The 15,582-nt window shown below is 38.6% G+C and overlaps 1 protein-coding gene across 1 annotated transcript in view; it reads left to right on the forward strand.

The window, feature by feature from the left end:
- Positions 1–1,101: 1,101 nt before the first annotated feature.
- The window catches only part of LOC106874201 (borealin), a 29,923-nt gene continuing 15,442 nt past the window's right edge, over positions 1,102–15,582 (forward strand). The window contains exons 1-6 of the mRNA XM_014921857.3: positions 1,102–2,705; positions 2,958–3,100; positions 8,733–8,827; positions 12,012–12,045; positions 13,984–14,068; positions 14,848–14,902. Coding sequence (XP_014777343.1) covers positions 2,968–3,100; positions 8,733–8,827; positions 12,012–12,045; positions 13,984–14,068; positions 14,848–14,902 — 402 coding nt within the window. The 5' untranslated portion in view covers positions 1,102–2,705; positions 2,958–2,967. The remainder of the gene's footprint in view (positions 2,706–2,957; positions 3,101–8,732; positions 8,828–12,011; positions 12,046–13,983; positions 14,069–14,847; positions 14,903–15,582) is intronic.

Here is a 15,582-nt window from a genome sequence, read left to right on the forward strand (position 1 = left end):
GTACAAATAACTTCTTTTGCACACACACATGGTAAAACTTCAGTATGAATTATAAAATTACAGCTCAACATTAATTGAAATGACCTTTTATATATATTTTGTAATACTTATTTGTGTTGAGTGAATTTAGAAACTTTATCCCACCACACCCCCATTTACTTTTTTCCAAAATTTCTTCAGGTTCCTGTTTTCAAAATAGGAGATTAGGATTTTGCCCCCAAAAACACGTTTTCAAAATGTTAATAACCCTAACCCTCTCCAGCCCAAATTTTTTATTTTTAACTTTTTCGAAGTTTTTTTTTCAATCCACATAGAAAAATAGAGATTATGAATTTTAAGAAATTTTTTTTTCTAATTTTTCTTAAAGAAACATTCAAATCCCCTTTCCCAACCTCCACTCATTACCTCCAAATGTTTTACTTTTAGCTTTTTTGAAAGCAGGTAAGTTTTGCCCAGAAATAATGTCGTTTAGCTGTTGTTTCTAGCATGTCGGGATTTCTGGTGGTGGTCTGATATTTTTGACGTCTGCTATTTCAGTAGAATTCTACGCATGCGTGAAACATCAATCGAAAGTTAAACATTTGATTGTTTATTTTTTTGAAAGCTGAGGTGATGAATGGATGAAGGGGGGGGGCGGAAGGGGCATTGAGTGTTTCTCACAGAAGAATTAAAAGTTTAAAAAATTCCCAGATTCGTAATCTCTGTATTTTTCTACGTAGATTTTTAAAATATTCCAAACAAGTTAAAAATAAAGAAATTGGGGTCGGGGTGAGGAAAATAAAAATTTGGGAAACGTGATTTTTAGGCAAAATCGTATTCGAATCTGTTCAATTTAGCTTACAGATTTTTTGATTAATTTTTTTTACCTAAACAGTTGGAAACTTCGTTTATTAGAAGGTTGCTCGCAGCTAAAGTATAATGAATGTAATTTAGAAAGCGACGGGCATCAGTCATTTCGAATCGGTCTCTGGTTTACTTTGATAAAGTGTACAGGTTTTAAGCTGCGATACCCATTTTCTCTCGGAGCATGTGGGGTACTTCAGCCTGCTGAAAATAGCAGCCAAATTACACATGCGTTCTTTAAAAAGAAAATTATTCAATGACGTCATCCATAAACAGGAAGACTAGATGGTCATGGCTGGACTACCTTTAGTTATAAATTGACTCGATCGAGGCAGATCTAAGACGAACCAACTATAATAGTTTTTAAACACTCGTTTATAAACACAAATTTATTATGAAACCGTTTGCAAACATTACTTTAAAATATTTCCCAGGATGTAAACCATTGTGAATGATTAAATAAATTGTCGGTAAACAGTTATAGAAACAGTTTAGCGCCAACAATGGAAGAAGTTACAAAAACTTGTCTAAGAGTGAACTTTAAATGGGACATGCTTCAAGAGAAATTACTTCGAGAATAGATTTATTGTAACAAGTTTATCACAGTTTGAAATCTGTCGTCCTTTTTGTTTTTCTTTCTTTCTTTATTAAAATTTGTTGATAAAGAATGAAGATATGAAAAACCAAAGTGGCTAAGATTAATAAACACATTTCGTAATAATGTGGTGCCAGGTTCGATATTCGATCCCGTTGCGCGACACTCGAGATGGACTGGCTGAACCTTTTGAGAGGAATTCAGAAGTCGGAAACTGTGCGGATACCCATTGCACACGTATGTGTGTCTGTTGTTGTATAGCATGGAATTATATAAACATCGGCAAAAAAAGCGCGTTACAAGAATGATTCCAGACTCCCTCGTCATTGTTGCCGTCAGGAATATTGTCAACCAGTAATTTTGAAAACTGCAAGCCACGACTCTATTCTCCAATAATTGAGACACAGAGCATCAAAAATTATCAAGATATTTTCTTAGCAACCTCAGCCACAATCGGGTCAAAGTTGAGGAAAATGTTTTTGAAAAAAAAAAAGAACCTGTCCCCTATATTTCAAAGAATCTCCGTTGGCGATCTGCAAAGACAGATACCCCCAATAGAATCTATTTTCTCTGGTTCCCAGTTGAAATCTCGTCGCAAAGATTAATGAAATAGAAGTTTAGGCGACTGCTATTATAAATGCGACCTTAGCTAATAAATTGCCAACGTATTTCTTGAAATAAATAAATAAAAAATAATAAAGTGCCTCGCGTTACGGAAATGTTTTCCTTAAATCTTACTGTTACATCAAATGTATTTTCCTATTAACTTTTAATATTTTATAGATTTCAGGTGTCAGTAGACAAAATAGGTTTCATTTAACGAAATTTCACGTAAAGCAATTATTAATCAGGGACGTTCTGAGTTCAAATTTCGCCGAGGTTCACTTTACCTTTCATCCGTTCGGGGTCGATTAAATTAAGTACCAGTTGAGTACTAATGTCAATGTAATCGACTTACCCTACCCCCGAAATTGCTGACCTTGAACTAAAATTTGAAAGAAATATTATGAGGGACGTAACACGGGGGGAAGAGGTGTATGTTTTTGCATTTGACATCATTCTGACATTCTGGAACCAAAACTAGTGCAATTCCGAACACAGCGATAGGAATGGCATGTGACGAAATGGTGAGCGCTGATTGGTCGAGAGGCTGACATCGCTGAACCTCTTCTTCGGCGGCCAGTTTAAAAAATTTCCAACTGATTTGCTTTTTATTAATTTTCTTCTCTTTTAAATTCTTTAGATTTTTCTGTTGGTTAACTTCCAGGTAAATATTTTCCCTTTTCACCATATTTACACGAACGTTTTAATATCTTATAATAACGAACCACTACAGTCTAAATAGATTATTATTGTTGTTATTGTGTCTCATTGACGATTTCTGAGATTCCATCATTGAATTTCCTCCAAAGATTTTTTAATTAATGCTCGTTAATTAGTCTCCGTTTACAGCTGCTAATTTATACATGACAATGTGTGAATTCATCAACTATAAAACAACGATTTATTGATTTATTAGGCTCAAAAAAATGCCCCGTAAAAGGCAGACAAAGAAAGTGCGACGTGAACCGGTTCTTCCCAATGGAGACGAAGGAAAAGATTTAACGAAAGAAGAACAACAAGCGAAGCTACAAGTCTTCCTCGACGATTTTGACCGTAAATGTAAGTAGCTTATATGCCGATCGTTTCTATAGTTCCCTTCTCTAAGCCATCTATGATTGTTGTAAGGTTCGCGCCTGCCAACCTGTGAGGTTGATGGACACAGTCTTAGATGGGATGGTCATGGTTGAGATGTCTGCTAGATCAGCTTTCACTTGATGCTTAAACAACTGACATATCTATAGATTGTGACCCCCGACTTTGTTTCTTCGTAACACTTGTTAAAATGTTTTTTTTATACTACCTTCTTGCTGAAATATCTTTCTCAGGTTGTAAATTACGATTAATTTGATGTTTCAAACAGAAATCTGAGAAAAAGAAACAAAAATCTTCAATTAACAGAAATTGGGAAAATCAAACCTGGAAGGACCGTCCGAAATTCAACCCCGCCCCCAATTTCCTCTGTCCCTCTAAATTTTGTCACTGTATATATAACCTACTCTTTAGAAAACTTATTTCTGCTGCATGTGAGAAAACAGTATCGACAACATTATCTAAAACTCATTCATTTAAAAAAAATTATTTGAATTTATTTTGTAAGAATTTTAATGGGTGGAACACAGAGCTTCTAGAACTCAGTTTTGCTGGTCTTGCCAAGTATCTCATATCGCCAGACATCTTGATCCATTGTTATTGCCTCCATGAAGCCCAACAACCTGGAATTGGTCCTCACCACTTAATCCCATGTCTTTCTGGGTCTCCCTCTTCCACAGGCATCATCCACTTTCAGTGATCAGCACTTCTTTATACCTCTGTCTTCAATCATATGCATCACATGTCCAAACCAACATAGTCTTCTTCTCTTGCATGCTACATTTGATTCCTCTTATGCCCAACTTTCTCTCAATACATATTTGCACTTTGTCGTACATGCACACTGATGTTGCACATCCAACAGAGCACAATCCCTTCATTTCCCTCCAGTCTATGCATGTCTCACTACCATGGAGTATAGCCGTTTATACGAAAAGCATCATATAATCTACCTTTTACTTAAAGATAGAGTCCTTTTGTTGCCAACAGAGGTAACGGCTCTCTGAACTTCCTCCATCCTCTTCTTATTCTGGAAACAATATTTTCAGAGCATCCTCCACCATGGCTAATTTGGTCACCTAGGTAACAGAAAAACTATCTACAACCTCAAGAGAGCCTCCTGGGCTTTTGAGAGAGTCTAATTCCTGTGTATCCTTAGTGCTTATTGTTCCTGCACATCTGTCACATACAAAGGTGACTTTATCTGTTAATCTACCTGAGATCCACTGCACCTTTTATATGTCCATAGCTTACACTGGGTGCAGCAAAAAGAATTACTTCCAACTCCTTTTCTACATATTGAGCAAGGTCATTTACCTGATGGAAAGAGACACTTATCTGCTTTTTTTGCTAACAACTTTGGTCTTTGCTAGGTTAACTTTAAGACCTTTTGATTCCAGGTTTTGCTTCCACACCTGGAATTTCTTCTCCAATTCTGCAATAAAAGTAATGTCATCAGCATATAGTAGTTCCCACAGGCACCCAGTTTTGAATTCATCTGTTATGGCGTGGAGACGCACACATAACATACATCTTCACTAGGGCTCAATTCTTAGCCCACCCTTATTCATCATAGTCCTCCACGCCATAACAGAGGAATTCAAAACTGGGTGCCTGTGGAAACTGCTATATGCTGATGACCTTGCTCTTATTGCAGAATTGGGGAAGAAATTCCAAGTATGGAAACAAAACCTGGAATCAAAGGGCTTTTAAGTTAACCTAGCTATGACCAAAGTTGTAGTTAATAAGAAAGAAGATAAAACTCTCTTTCAATCAGGTAAATGGCCCCTGGTCAATATGTAGGAAAGGAGTTGAAAGAAATTCCATTCACTGCACCCAGTGTAAACTATGGATACATAAGAGGTGCAGTGGAATCACTGGTAGATTTTTTTGTATGTGACAGATGTGCAGGAACAATAAGCACTAAGGATGCACAGGACTTAGACTCTCTCAAAAGCCCAGGAGACTCTCTTGAGGTTGTAGATAGTTTTTCTGTTACCTAGGTGACCAAATTAGCCATGGTGGAGGATGCTCTGAAAATATTATTTCCAGAATAAGAAGAGGATGGAGGAAGTTCAGAGAGCCGTTACTTCTGTTGGCAACAAAAGGACTCTCTCTTTAAGTAAAAGGTAGATTATATGATGCTTTTCGTATAAACGGCTATACTCGATGGTAGTGAGACATGGGCTCTGAATGCAGACGACATGCATAGACTGGAGGGAAATGAAGGGATTGTGCTCTGTTGGATGTGCAACATCAGTGTGCATGTACGACAAAGTGCAAATGTGTATTGAGAGAAAAGTTGAGCATAAGAGGAATCAAATGTAGCATCCAAGAGAAGAAGACTACGTTGGTTTGGACATGTGATGCATATGATTGAAGACAGAGGTATAAAGAAGTGCTGATCACTGAAAGTGGATGATACCCTGCAGAAGAGGGAGACCCGGGATGAAGTGGTGGGGACCGATTTCAAGATGTTGAGCCTTATGGCGGAAACGACAATGGACTGAGATGTCTGGTGATGTGAAGTTTTTGAGAAGACCTGTCCATGTCAGTGGAACTGAGTTCTAGAAGTGTTGTGTGTCCCATCCACACTCAACAAGAAGACTTATCACACACTCTACCACAACAAACCAAATTATGTCTCTACATCTTTTCTCTTCCTCACATTTCCACTTCATGCACTATGCTTACCTCCCACTCTCCAATCCTGTCCTCTTGGCCCCCCTGTGCCACTGTATCATTGTTCTCCACTAACCCCCGACCTGTGTGTTTCACCTGCATGCCCTGTCTCAATGTATTATTGCTCTCTGCTAGCCTCCGACCTGTGTGTACCATCCACACAGAAACAAGAAACCTTTTCGCTCACCCTACCCCAACAAACCAATCTACATCTCTTCCTCACATTTCTTCCTTCATACACTATGCCTACCTCTCACTCCCCAGTCCTGTCCTCACGGCCCTGTTCCTCTGTATCATTGCTATCCAGCAGGCCCCCTCCCCGACTCTATATACCCAGGCTTTTGTTACTCACTCCCCCTCCCTCTGCACTCTTTAATCACATTGCCTTCACAATATCCTGTCACTTACATTATGGCATTCAAACCTCAAGGGTAGGCCCTGGCACTTGCCACCATCTATATCTCTCTCTGCCTTTACTCAACCATCCCATTTATATTCTGATCCCCATCACTTGTGAGTATGTCTGGCATTTTGCCACCATCTCTATCCTGCTGTCTCCCTCTCTCTCTCTCTCTCTCTCCTCTCTCTCTCTCTCCTCTCTCTCTCTCTCTCTCTCCCTCCCCTTCTGCACTCCCCCCAGGTTGATGGTAACCATGTATTTCCTTTGCAGTAGCGCACCTGTTTCTGTCTTCATTCCTGATCTCTCTCTCTCTCTCTCTCCCTCCCTCCCTCCCTCTCCGGCTGGGTAACCTTACTTCCTCTACAGCAAGGCACCTGCTTCTGTATCACTATAACCTTTCATCATCCAACACAAGATCACCTCCTCCAATTCCCCCCCTCCTCTCTTGAAAGGTTTAAAAAAAATTTTTTTGTCTTGCAAGTACTTGGTGACACTGTCAGTGCAGGTGTCGCTTAAAAGCACCCAATCCACACTGTAAAGTGTTTGGAAGGGCATCCAGCTGTAAAAACCTTGCCAAAACTAACCTTGCCTGTGCTCGTTCCACGAAAAAAGCACCAAGTCCATTCTGCTGCTGAGTGGTTGGTGTTAGGAAGAGCATCCAGCTGTAAAAATCCTGCCAAAGCAGTTACAGAAGTCTGGTGCAGGCTTCTGCCTGGCTGGCTCTTGTGAAACTGTCCCACCCATGCTAGCATGGAAGGCAGATGTTAAATGATGATAATAATAATATGAGGAAACAAAGCCAAATTGTGTGAATTATCCAAAACTCCTCTCCCCACGTTCAGAGAAATTTATTTTTACAAATTCTGATGTAATTGGAATTTACATCATCTGAAGCATATATGCAGAAAATTTCATTTAAAACCAATCATTTTTCAGGAAGTTATGAGGAAACAATGGTGAGGGCACACACTTGTGTAGTTGCTTTTCTGGGTAAATTTATAGGAACACCCCCCCCCCCCCCCTCTTGATTTCTGTGGGGAAGTTTTTTTTTTTTTTTTTCTTTTCTTCTTCTGAACATGCCACAAAGGAATTTTTCCCCACTGAAATTAGGAATCATATTTGTTAACACAAAAAAAGTGGTAAAGAAAACTCTGAGGTTGGGAGTTGAAGGTCATCTTTTAACATTCAACTTTCATTCTGGTAGGGGTTGTGAGGGTTGGCAAGATCTGACTGATCTGAACACTGCATTGGGCTTTGATGTCTGCTCTGACATGGTTTCTATGGCCAACTACTTAACAAAGTGTACAGGATGCTCTTTTCATGGCACCAGCATTAGTGAGGTTGCCATACAACTTGCAAGACATAACATTGTCTTCGATTGAGCGAGTTTACAGTAGAGCTTTATACTAGAGATGGGAAGGGGTAAGAAAAAAGCAGGTTCATTGAAGAGAAGATACATGGCTTCTGAGAAATGGGAGAGTGGATGGGGTGAAAGTGGAAAGAGAGGTAAACAATAGGGGTGATGGTGTGTCAGGGTTGACCCTCATATTACAGGGCAAGTAGAAGTGAGTGGGTAGCAGTTACAAGAGTGTATGGGGATTATGAGTGATGGGGTGAGTATGTAGAAAAAGATGGGTTGAGGAGTGGCTGATGACTGTGGTGATTGGCTTGGTTTGAGAGGTAAAAGTAGAGAATGGTGGGCAAGGATGGATACTTGAAATGGGAGGAAGCTTGAGGATTAGGTAATGACTGTCAGTGCAGAAGTGGTTGAAGAGAAGCATAAAGTTGACATGAGTGTTTAAGAGAGAAGCAGGCATTGTGTATTGAGAGAATGATGTAGAATGGTTGAGAAGGAGAGGAGTTAATTTGGTAGGACAGGTGAGAGAACAATGCAAAATGTGAGTGGAGGGAGACAATGTTAAGAGAGGTGAGAAAGTTAACTGGTATCACCAAACAACATGATGAAATATGCAGTTCTGAAGGTAATGGAGATGTCAGTGATAAAATAAAGATGGATGGTAGGGAAGGCTTGAAGGGGGAAATTGTGTATGTGTGTGTGTATTTATACACATTGAGTTTTCAGAAACCCAGTTTCACTAAAATGGGTAGATCTTGAACTCCCTGTATCTCAGGTCAGTTTGATCATTTGTCAAATCTTCTGTAAGGTCCCAATTCCTGAGTTAATTACGTGACTCAACTTTGGACATTAAGTTCAATGTTGGACTTTTTTTCTTTGTTTTAATTCACTAATTTTCCACATCAACTTAATTATCATAACTTTGGCAAGTACAGTGGTGCCTAAGTATCATGTGTCTTCCATACTTTGTGAAATGATTAAAATATTAGTTAATGAGCTAATGATTTTGTTTTGTTGTTTTTTTCAACATGTATTGATTTCCAATTAGTTGTTTGAGGACCAGTATATTAAATATGTTAACAACACTTGTTTAATATTTTTCCTTCAATTCATTTATATTCATTAATATAGAATTTTATTAACTTTACATAAATGAATTTCAGTTGAAGAGAAAAAACAAGAATTTGATGATAAAATTAGTCTAACATTAAAGAAGATCGACACTTACTGCCATATAGGGATCCAGCAAATACCTAAGGTGAGAAATTCTTTTATCAATTTTAGAAGTAATTAATAAATAATCAGAATTTTACTACTTGAACAAAAACATTAATAGTCAAAGTTTAGTTGTCAGTAATATATGTGTGTGTGTGTAAACAATTACAGGTATATCAAGTGCCATATAACAAATTCTGGATTTAATGGAATCATCTCTGCCTCTAGAGGATATGTCATAATTACCATTGAGGAGGAGGGATAATCTCAAGTATCAAGGATGACCTGCCATTAAGGAAAGGGGCAGACTTATTGTCTGGAAATAAGAGGGCAGTCATGGGCATGTGTTTCTGGCTCATTAGCAAATATCTAATCTAAGCAAGGGACTTAGACTCATATAAAAAAAAGAATAGAATGCATTTATGTCCTAAGTAATTTACATAATTTATGTCCTTAGGTAATTTACATAATTTAAACAAAGATGAGCTGAGAGTGGGTCAGTGGCAGAGACAAATACTGGTGTATTAAATACGATACAACATAAATTCTTGGTTTATTAAAATTATTTCTGGCAAGGGATAGTTTAGTGGTTGGGGGGGTGAGGGGGTGGTCAATGTAATGTATGGATGGAAGGAACAATATTGAGAGATGAAGAATAGTTAACAAGTGAAATAGTTCTGGATAGCAAGAAGAAAAATAAAGTGATATCAACAGAGAGATAATGGGTGGAGGGGAGGGGGGCGTGAAGAGAAGAAAGAGATTGAGTGAGGTGTCCATTTATGCACTGGTTTGGTCATATGATGCAGATGGATGCCAACAGCTCCATAAAGAAGTGCTCTCAGAGTAGATGGAACTTGCGGAAGAGGGAGACTCAGGAAGACATTGGATGAGGTACCGAAGGATGACCTCAGGACACTGAACTTTTCAGATGACATGACAAAAGACCAAGGGACCTGGCACCTTGCTGTACTCAAGAAGACCTGTCTCCCACGGCAGAAGTGTTAAGGCCCCCCCACCCCTGGTGAAGAGGAAGATTGACCTCTAAGAGTTTTGTGCTGGTGACACATATAAAGCACTCATTTCAGTGCCATGTAAACACACGTGTACCAGTGCAACATAAAAAGCACCCAGAATACGCTGTAAAGTGGCTGGCATTAGGAAGGTCATCCAGCTGTAGAAGCCATGCCAAATCAGACTGGAACCTTGTGCAGCTCTGGCCAAACAGTCCAACCTATGCCAACATGGAAAACAGATGTTAAAGGTTTATGATGATGATGATGATATACACACAGTGGATCCAGAGGTCAGTTTTGCCAAGGTGGGCAAGTCTACTCAAAAACCACATATCGCCAGTCATTCCAGTCCTTTGTCATCTCCTCCATGAGTGTGAGGGTTCTGAGGTCATCCCATGTCTTCCTTGATCTCCCTCTTTTGCAAGCTCCAGCCACATTAAGTCACCAGCACTTCTTTTATACAGTTGTCCTCATCCATACCAGGGAAGTCTTTTTTTCTTGCATACTACATCATTCTTCTTATACCCAGTTTTTCATGCACACTTATATTGCATATCTCACAGAGCTTGCTCTTCTCAAATCCTCTGCATCCAAGGCCCATATCTCACTACCTGCACCATTACGGTTCTAGCACAAGTATTATACAATCTACTCCAAGACAGAAGACCTTTGTTGTCAATAGCTCCTTGAACCTTCTACAACCCATTCTTACTCTGGTTACTATACTTTCAGAACAATGAACTACTACTTCCACTGAGCTCCTACACCTACTTACTGCTCCAGTGCATCTAGTGCATATGAAGCTCACATTTTCAAATAGCCTGCCTACGATTCGACTACAACTCTTGCCCATAACCTATATGGAGTTTATATCTACTCCTTTTTAGCATATTGACCAAGGTCATTTCCTTGAAGATACCAGAGGTCTATCTTTCCTCCTTATTAAAAAATTTCATCTTTGCTAAGATCTCTTGGGTTCTAGGTTTAGCTACCATTCTCGGAATTTCCTTTCTAATTCCTTTATAGATTCAGCTATGAGAAAATCATCAGCGTACAAGAGTTTCCATGGATAGCCAGTCTTAACCCTTTAGCATCCAGCTTACCCTGTCAAATGTTATGATCATTCATTCGCATTGTTTTGAATTAATCTTGTATTATCCTATAGCTTTGAGATTTTGATGTGATTGTTCATTCTTAGAATGACATTGTAAAGTAGATGTGAGAGGCCAGATTTAGCTGCTTTAAATATAAACAGGTAGAAGATTTTGGCCGGACATGGCTGATGTAAATGCTAAAGGGTTAACTTCTCTGTGATGGCCTATAGGACTCTGATGGATTGGAGAGGAGTGAGAGCTGAGCCTTGATAAACTCCTAGTTTTGCGCTAAATTCATCACTGAAATCCTTGAATCTCATTTTCTGCATCTTTGCATATGACTTGTAGAGCCAAAGTAGGATTAGGTACATTGAAGGGAGACAGTCTCATTAAAGATGGTAAGTTAGGCTAATTAAGTCATTTGCCTTTTAAATGATTCCTTTTTTACTGACAAAGCTGAAAAAACAGTCCCTCATGTGATCTTTGGTTTCTCATTAAATCATTGTAATAGCAAATGATATTTGACATGATCTGTCAACTCACACTTTTAATAGACATACACATCACACAAAAAACACAAGAGGCTTAATTCTTGTCCTGATCACCCACTTTTTACCTGAAATATAGCTCAGGCTATTTATTGTCCTAATGGTAAATTTTGGGAGTTATATTAATATATTTTTTTGGCTAAATGGGAAGTAAAATGAACATAATATCATAAGAAAACTACAATTGATAATAAAAATCCAGTTTCATTTTTATATTTACATACAAAGTACACTTAGAACATCCCTCAAAACACTAAGGACAAGATTGTTCTTGCCTATATTCATTTCTGGACAGTGGGTGGTTTTGTTGGTATTTGTATAACTTTTTACACTTGTTGCACCATTATAGTGGCTCACTATAAAGTGAGAGCAGTGTTGAAATTTTAGCTTGTATGGTTATAAACTAATTCTGTACACTAGACATTTGGCAAGAAAAATTTCAATTTTAAACAAGCTTCTGAGTGTCTCTTTTATAAAACAATTCCTATATTTTCAACATAAATATAGCAATAAATGACTTAACTGTTCTTAAACTGATCATTTTTCTTAATTTATATCTGTATATTTTTCAGACATTACGGAAAATGAAGTTGCAAGATTTTATTGGTAAGCTTACTTTGTTTGTAAAATAATAATTTATAGATATATACAGATCTAGGCATGGCTTTGTGGTTAATAAGTTTGCTTTGGTTGTAGCCCCATGGTTCCAAGTCCAATTTTACCGCACAACACTTTGGGTAAATATCTCGACAAGAGTAAAGGTTCCTCTCAATGCTATGTTGTCTCTGCTTGTTCATCAACCACTTTACAGAGGGTTCTAGGGTGCATTTTATTATGATACCTGCACTATGATGTACTTACTTGTTTGCTCAAGACATAGTTTGAGAGAACAAGTAGTAAGAACTCAATGACAAAAGAAGTGTGCTAGGTAGGTGACAGCAGGAGCAAGGGTCTGCTGGTAGAAGCAATAGAAGAAATATTGGATACTAGCAGACATGGACAATGATCATATTAAGTAAAAGAAGGGTCTAAAGAGATCCAACACATAGGCTTAATGGTGGATGACAAAGTGATAAAGAGGGAAGTAAGGAGAGTGAATATGTGTTGGTTCCTTACCAGACTCCACTACATGAGCAGCATGATATGATAGAGAGGAGAGAGACAGGTTCAATGCCATTACTGGTTAATGTGCTACAGGGGAATAGAAGAGATCTGGCAAAGTACTGAAGACAAGAGAACCGAAAGAGTACCAAAGAGGCAGCAAATGTAGATGTGTCTTAGCTTCCATCATTACCACTGGTTCTTAAGGTTCGTTTTGTCATGTTTGCATAGGTAAGTGAGTCTTCTCCAGCATTGCATGTTGTCTTAGTTCTTTGTCATTGCCGCTGAGACTCTGGCTTGTGTACGAACCGCCATGCTACATGGCAGTGAAACTTGAGCCGTGACTGCTGAGGACATGCGTAAGCTTGCAAGAAACGAGTGACACGTAAAAGCACTCACTACACTCTCGGAGTGCTTGGTGTTAGGAAGGGCATCCAGCTGTAGAAACTTTGCCAGATCAGATTGAACCTTGTGCAGCCTCTGGCTCACCAGTCCTCAGTCAAACTGTCCAACCCATGCCAGCATGGAAAGCGGACGTTAAATGATGATGATATATATATGCACATACACATACATGTCCTTATCTTACCATACCTTCTGAACAACCTCATAGGCCTGCCGTACCTCATCTTTAACACCTCCACTCTTGTTCATTACTCACTACATTCATCTTTAGCCCAATCTCTAACCATGTCAATCTCTTATGAAATTACCTACCCTTTCCTACCCCATCTGACCAACTATCTATACTCCCCGTCTTATACTTTGACAGTATGCTCTGACACCCTGTCACCAACATTTTTATCTTCTTTCCAGCTACCCTCACATAGTGTAGGATAGTCATATAGCTCTTCTATAGCAAAATGTCTGTGCTTGTCACTTCCATCGTACTTCCAAAATGTGGACATAAAAACAAATATTTGTGTTCCTTAAATACTCTAAATTTTATAAAGAACCCTCAATGTATATGTTTTTATTGTAAAATGGAAGTAATGAAATGGTAATATTTGCATTGTGTGTTATCATTTAACATTGATTCTCCATGCTGGCATAGGTTGCATGGTTTGACAGAATCCATACCAGATTCCAACTGTCTGTTTTGGCATGGTTTCTACAGCTGGATGCCCTTCTTAACGTCAACCACTTTATAGTGTGTACTCGGTGCTTTTTGTCTTTTTATATCCTTCTGCACTCATTCACTTTACAATAGATACACTTTTACAGCCTACTCCAAAAAGACTGTGGTCAGTTTCAAAATATACTTTTTGCTCTGAGGATGAGCAAACTTTTCCAACGTATTTAAAACAGCTCCAATGAATCTGAGTAAACATCATCACATGACTAAGTAAATCAGTGTATATACACACAATTCACAGACTATATACAAATAAATACAGTATTTAATTCTTGGTAGCTTTCAATTCTTGCTATTTAACATTTCAGCTGCTGGTGGGACATTTGAAAGTGCTCTTCAGTACCTCACAATGGAAAAAGAGAACACAGTTGATGAAAATGTTGTTGGATCCCTGTAAGTATCTTTTACTTGTTTCGGTCATTAAAATGCTGCCATGCTGGAGCATCAATATGAAGAACACCTATTTTTTAAAGCTTGGTACTTATTATATTGGTTTCTTTTGCTGAACTGCTATGTCACAGGGACATAAACACACCAACACCAGTTGCTCAGTGGTGGTGGGGGACAAACAAAGGTGTATACACACACACACACACACACACAATGTGCTTCTTTCAGTTTTCAACTACCAAATTCAAGCTTTTGGTTGGCTCAAGGCTATAGTTAAAGACACTTGCCCAAGTTTCCATGCAGTGGAACTGAACCTGAAACCTTGTGGTTGGGGACCAAACTTCTTACCCTACAGCCATGCCTATAGTATTTCAGATTATTTTTTTAAATTGCATTTTTCTTGTGTGTTAAAACATTGAAATATCGTTGGAAGACTTGGGGTCCCAGTGATAAATACACAACAAGGGAAACCTCTTCATTTCCCCCTTTTCCCCTCATTGTTTTATTCACTTTCTTATTTGCTTTAGGTGTGTCTCCTGGTTGTTAGAGTGGGTGCACTGTATCCCCACACATCATGAAAGGTGACTGTTAGGGTTGGTGTCAAGTAGAGTATCTTATCTATAAAACACTGCCTTAAAAAATCCTGTCCAACCCATGCTTGCATGGAAAAGCATGGGTGATGTGTGCACAGCCCTGAGAAAATGTAGAAACATTTGCTGTTAAAGTCTTGTTTCCTTGTCACAAAAATTGTTTTTTTCCTTATATCAAACTTTTCTTTCCAGAAATGCCATTGCTTGTGGTGAGAAAGCTTCCAAAAATCAACTTTATAATGATCCAGTAAGTATTTTTAATTTCCACCAGTTTTTACTTGGCAATGTATTTGAACATGTCATCATTGTTATTGTTATTGAGTGAAAGAGCAGCACCTACCATCAAAGTGATGCTGAGGTACAAATGTACGAAGCCCAGTGTACCCATCACAACTGTTTGTCTATTAAGGGTACACCAGGCACATGCATCACAACCATATGTGTGCAACATGACCTTGCAGGTGGAACCCAATTAGAATCTTCTTCGGGTCAAGTAGTTTGTCTTGCTTAACAAATGTCTGCATAAGGGTTGCTTTAGGATGATGAACTAAACACCCATGTTTCCTGAGATGAATTATTCAAACCCCAAAGAATTCCTCTCAACACATGGCTATGATGCTCCCCCACTACTTCTGCTCGTGATCACAGATGCACATATCGTCAGCCACCAAGGGACATACTCAACTGGTTACAGTCAAGCAGCTGACAGGCAAATCTGTGGTATTGAGCAGAATATTTGCTCTCTAGTCCATCTTTTACGGAAAGAGAAAACAATGTACATGTTAACACTTCCAATCAGTTTAAGATGAGAAGCCATGAGAGCCACTGCCTGGTACACTGCATCAGGCCAACTGTTGTTATTATAAAGAACCATTGCTATGCTTGACTGCATTTTCTTTACATTCTGAGGTTGACTTAACCTTTCAT

Source organism: Octopus bimaculoides, chromosome 1 (assembly GCF_046866305.1).
Source record: "Octopus bimaculoides isolate indiv1 chromosome 1, ASM4686630v1, whole genome shotgun sequence".
Taxonomy (NCBI): Eukaryota; Metazoa; Mollusca; class Cephalopoda; order Octopoda; family Octopodidae; genus Octopus; species Octopus bimaculoides.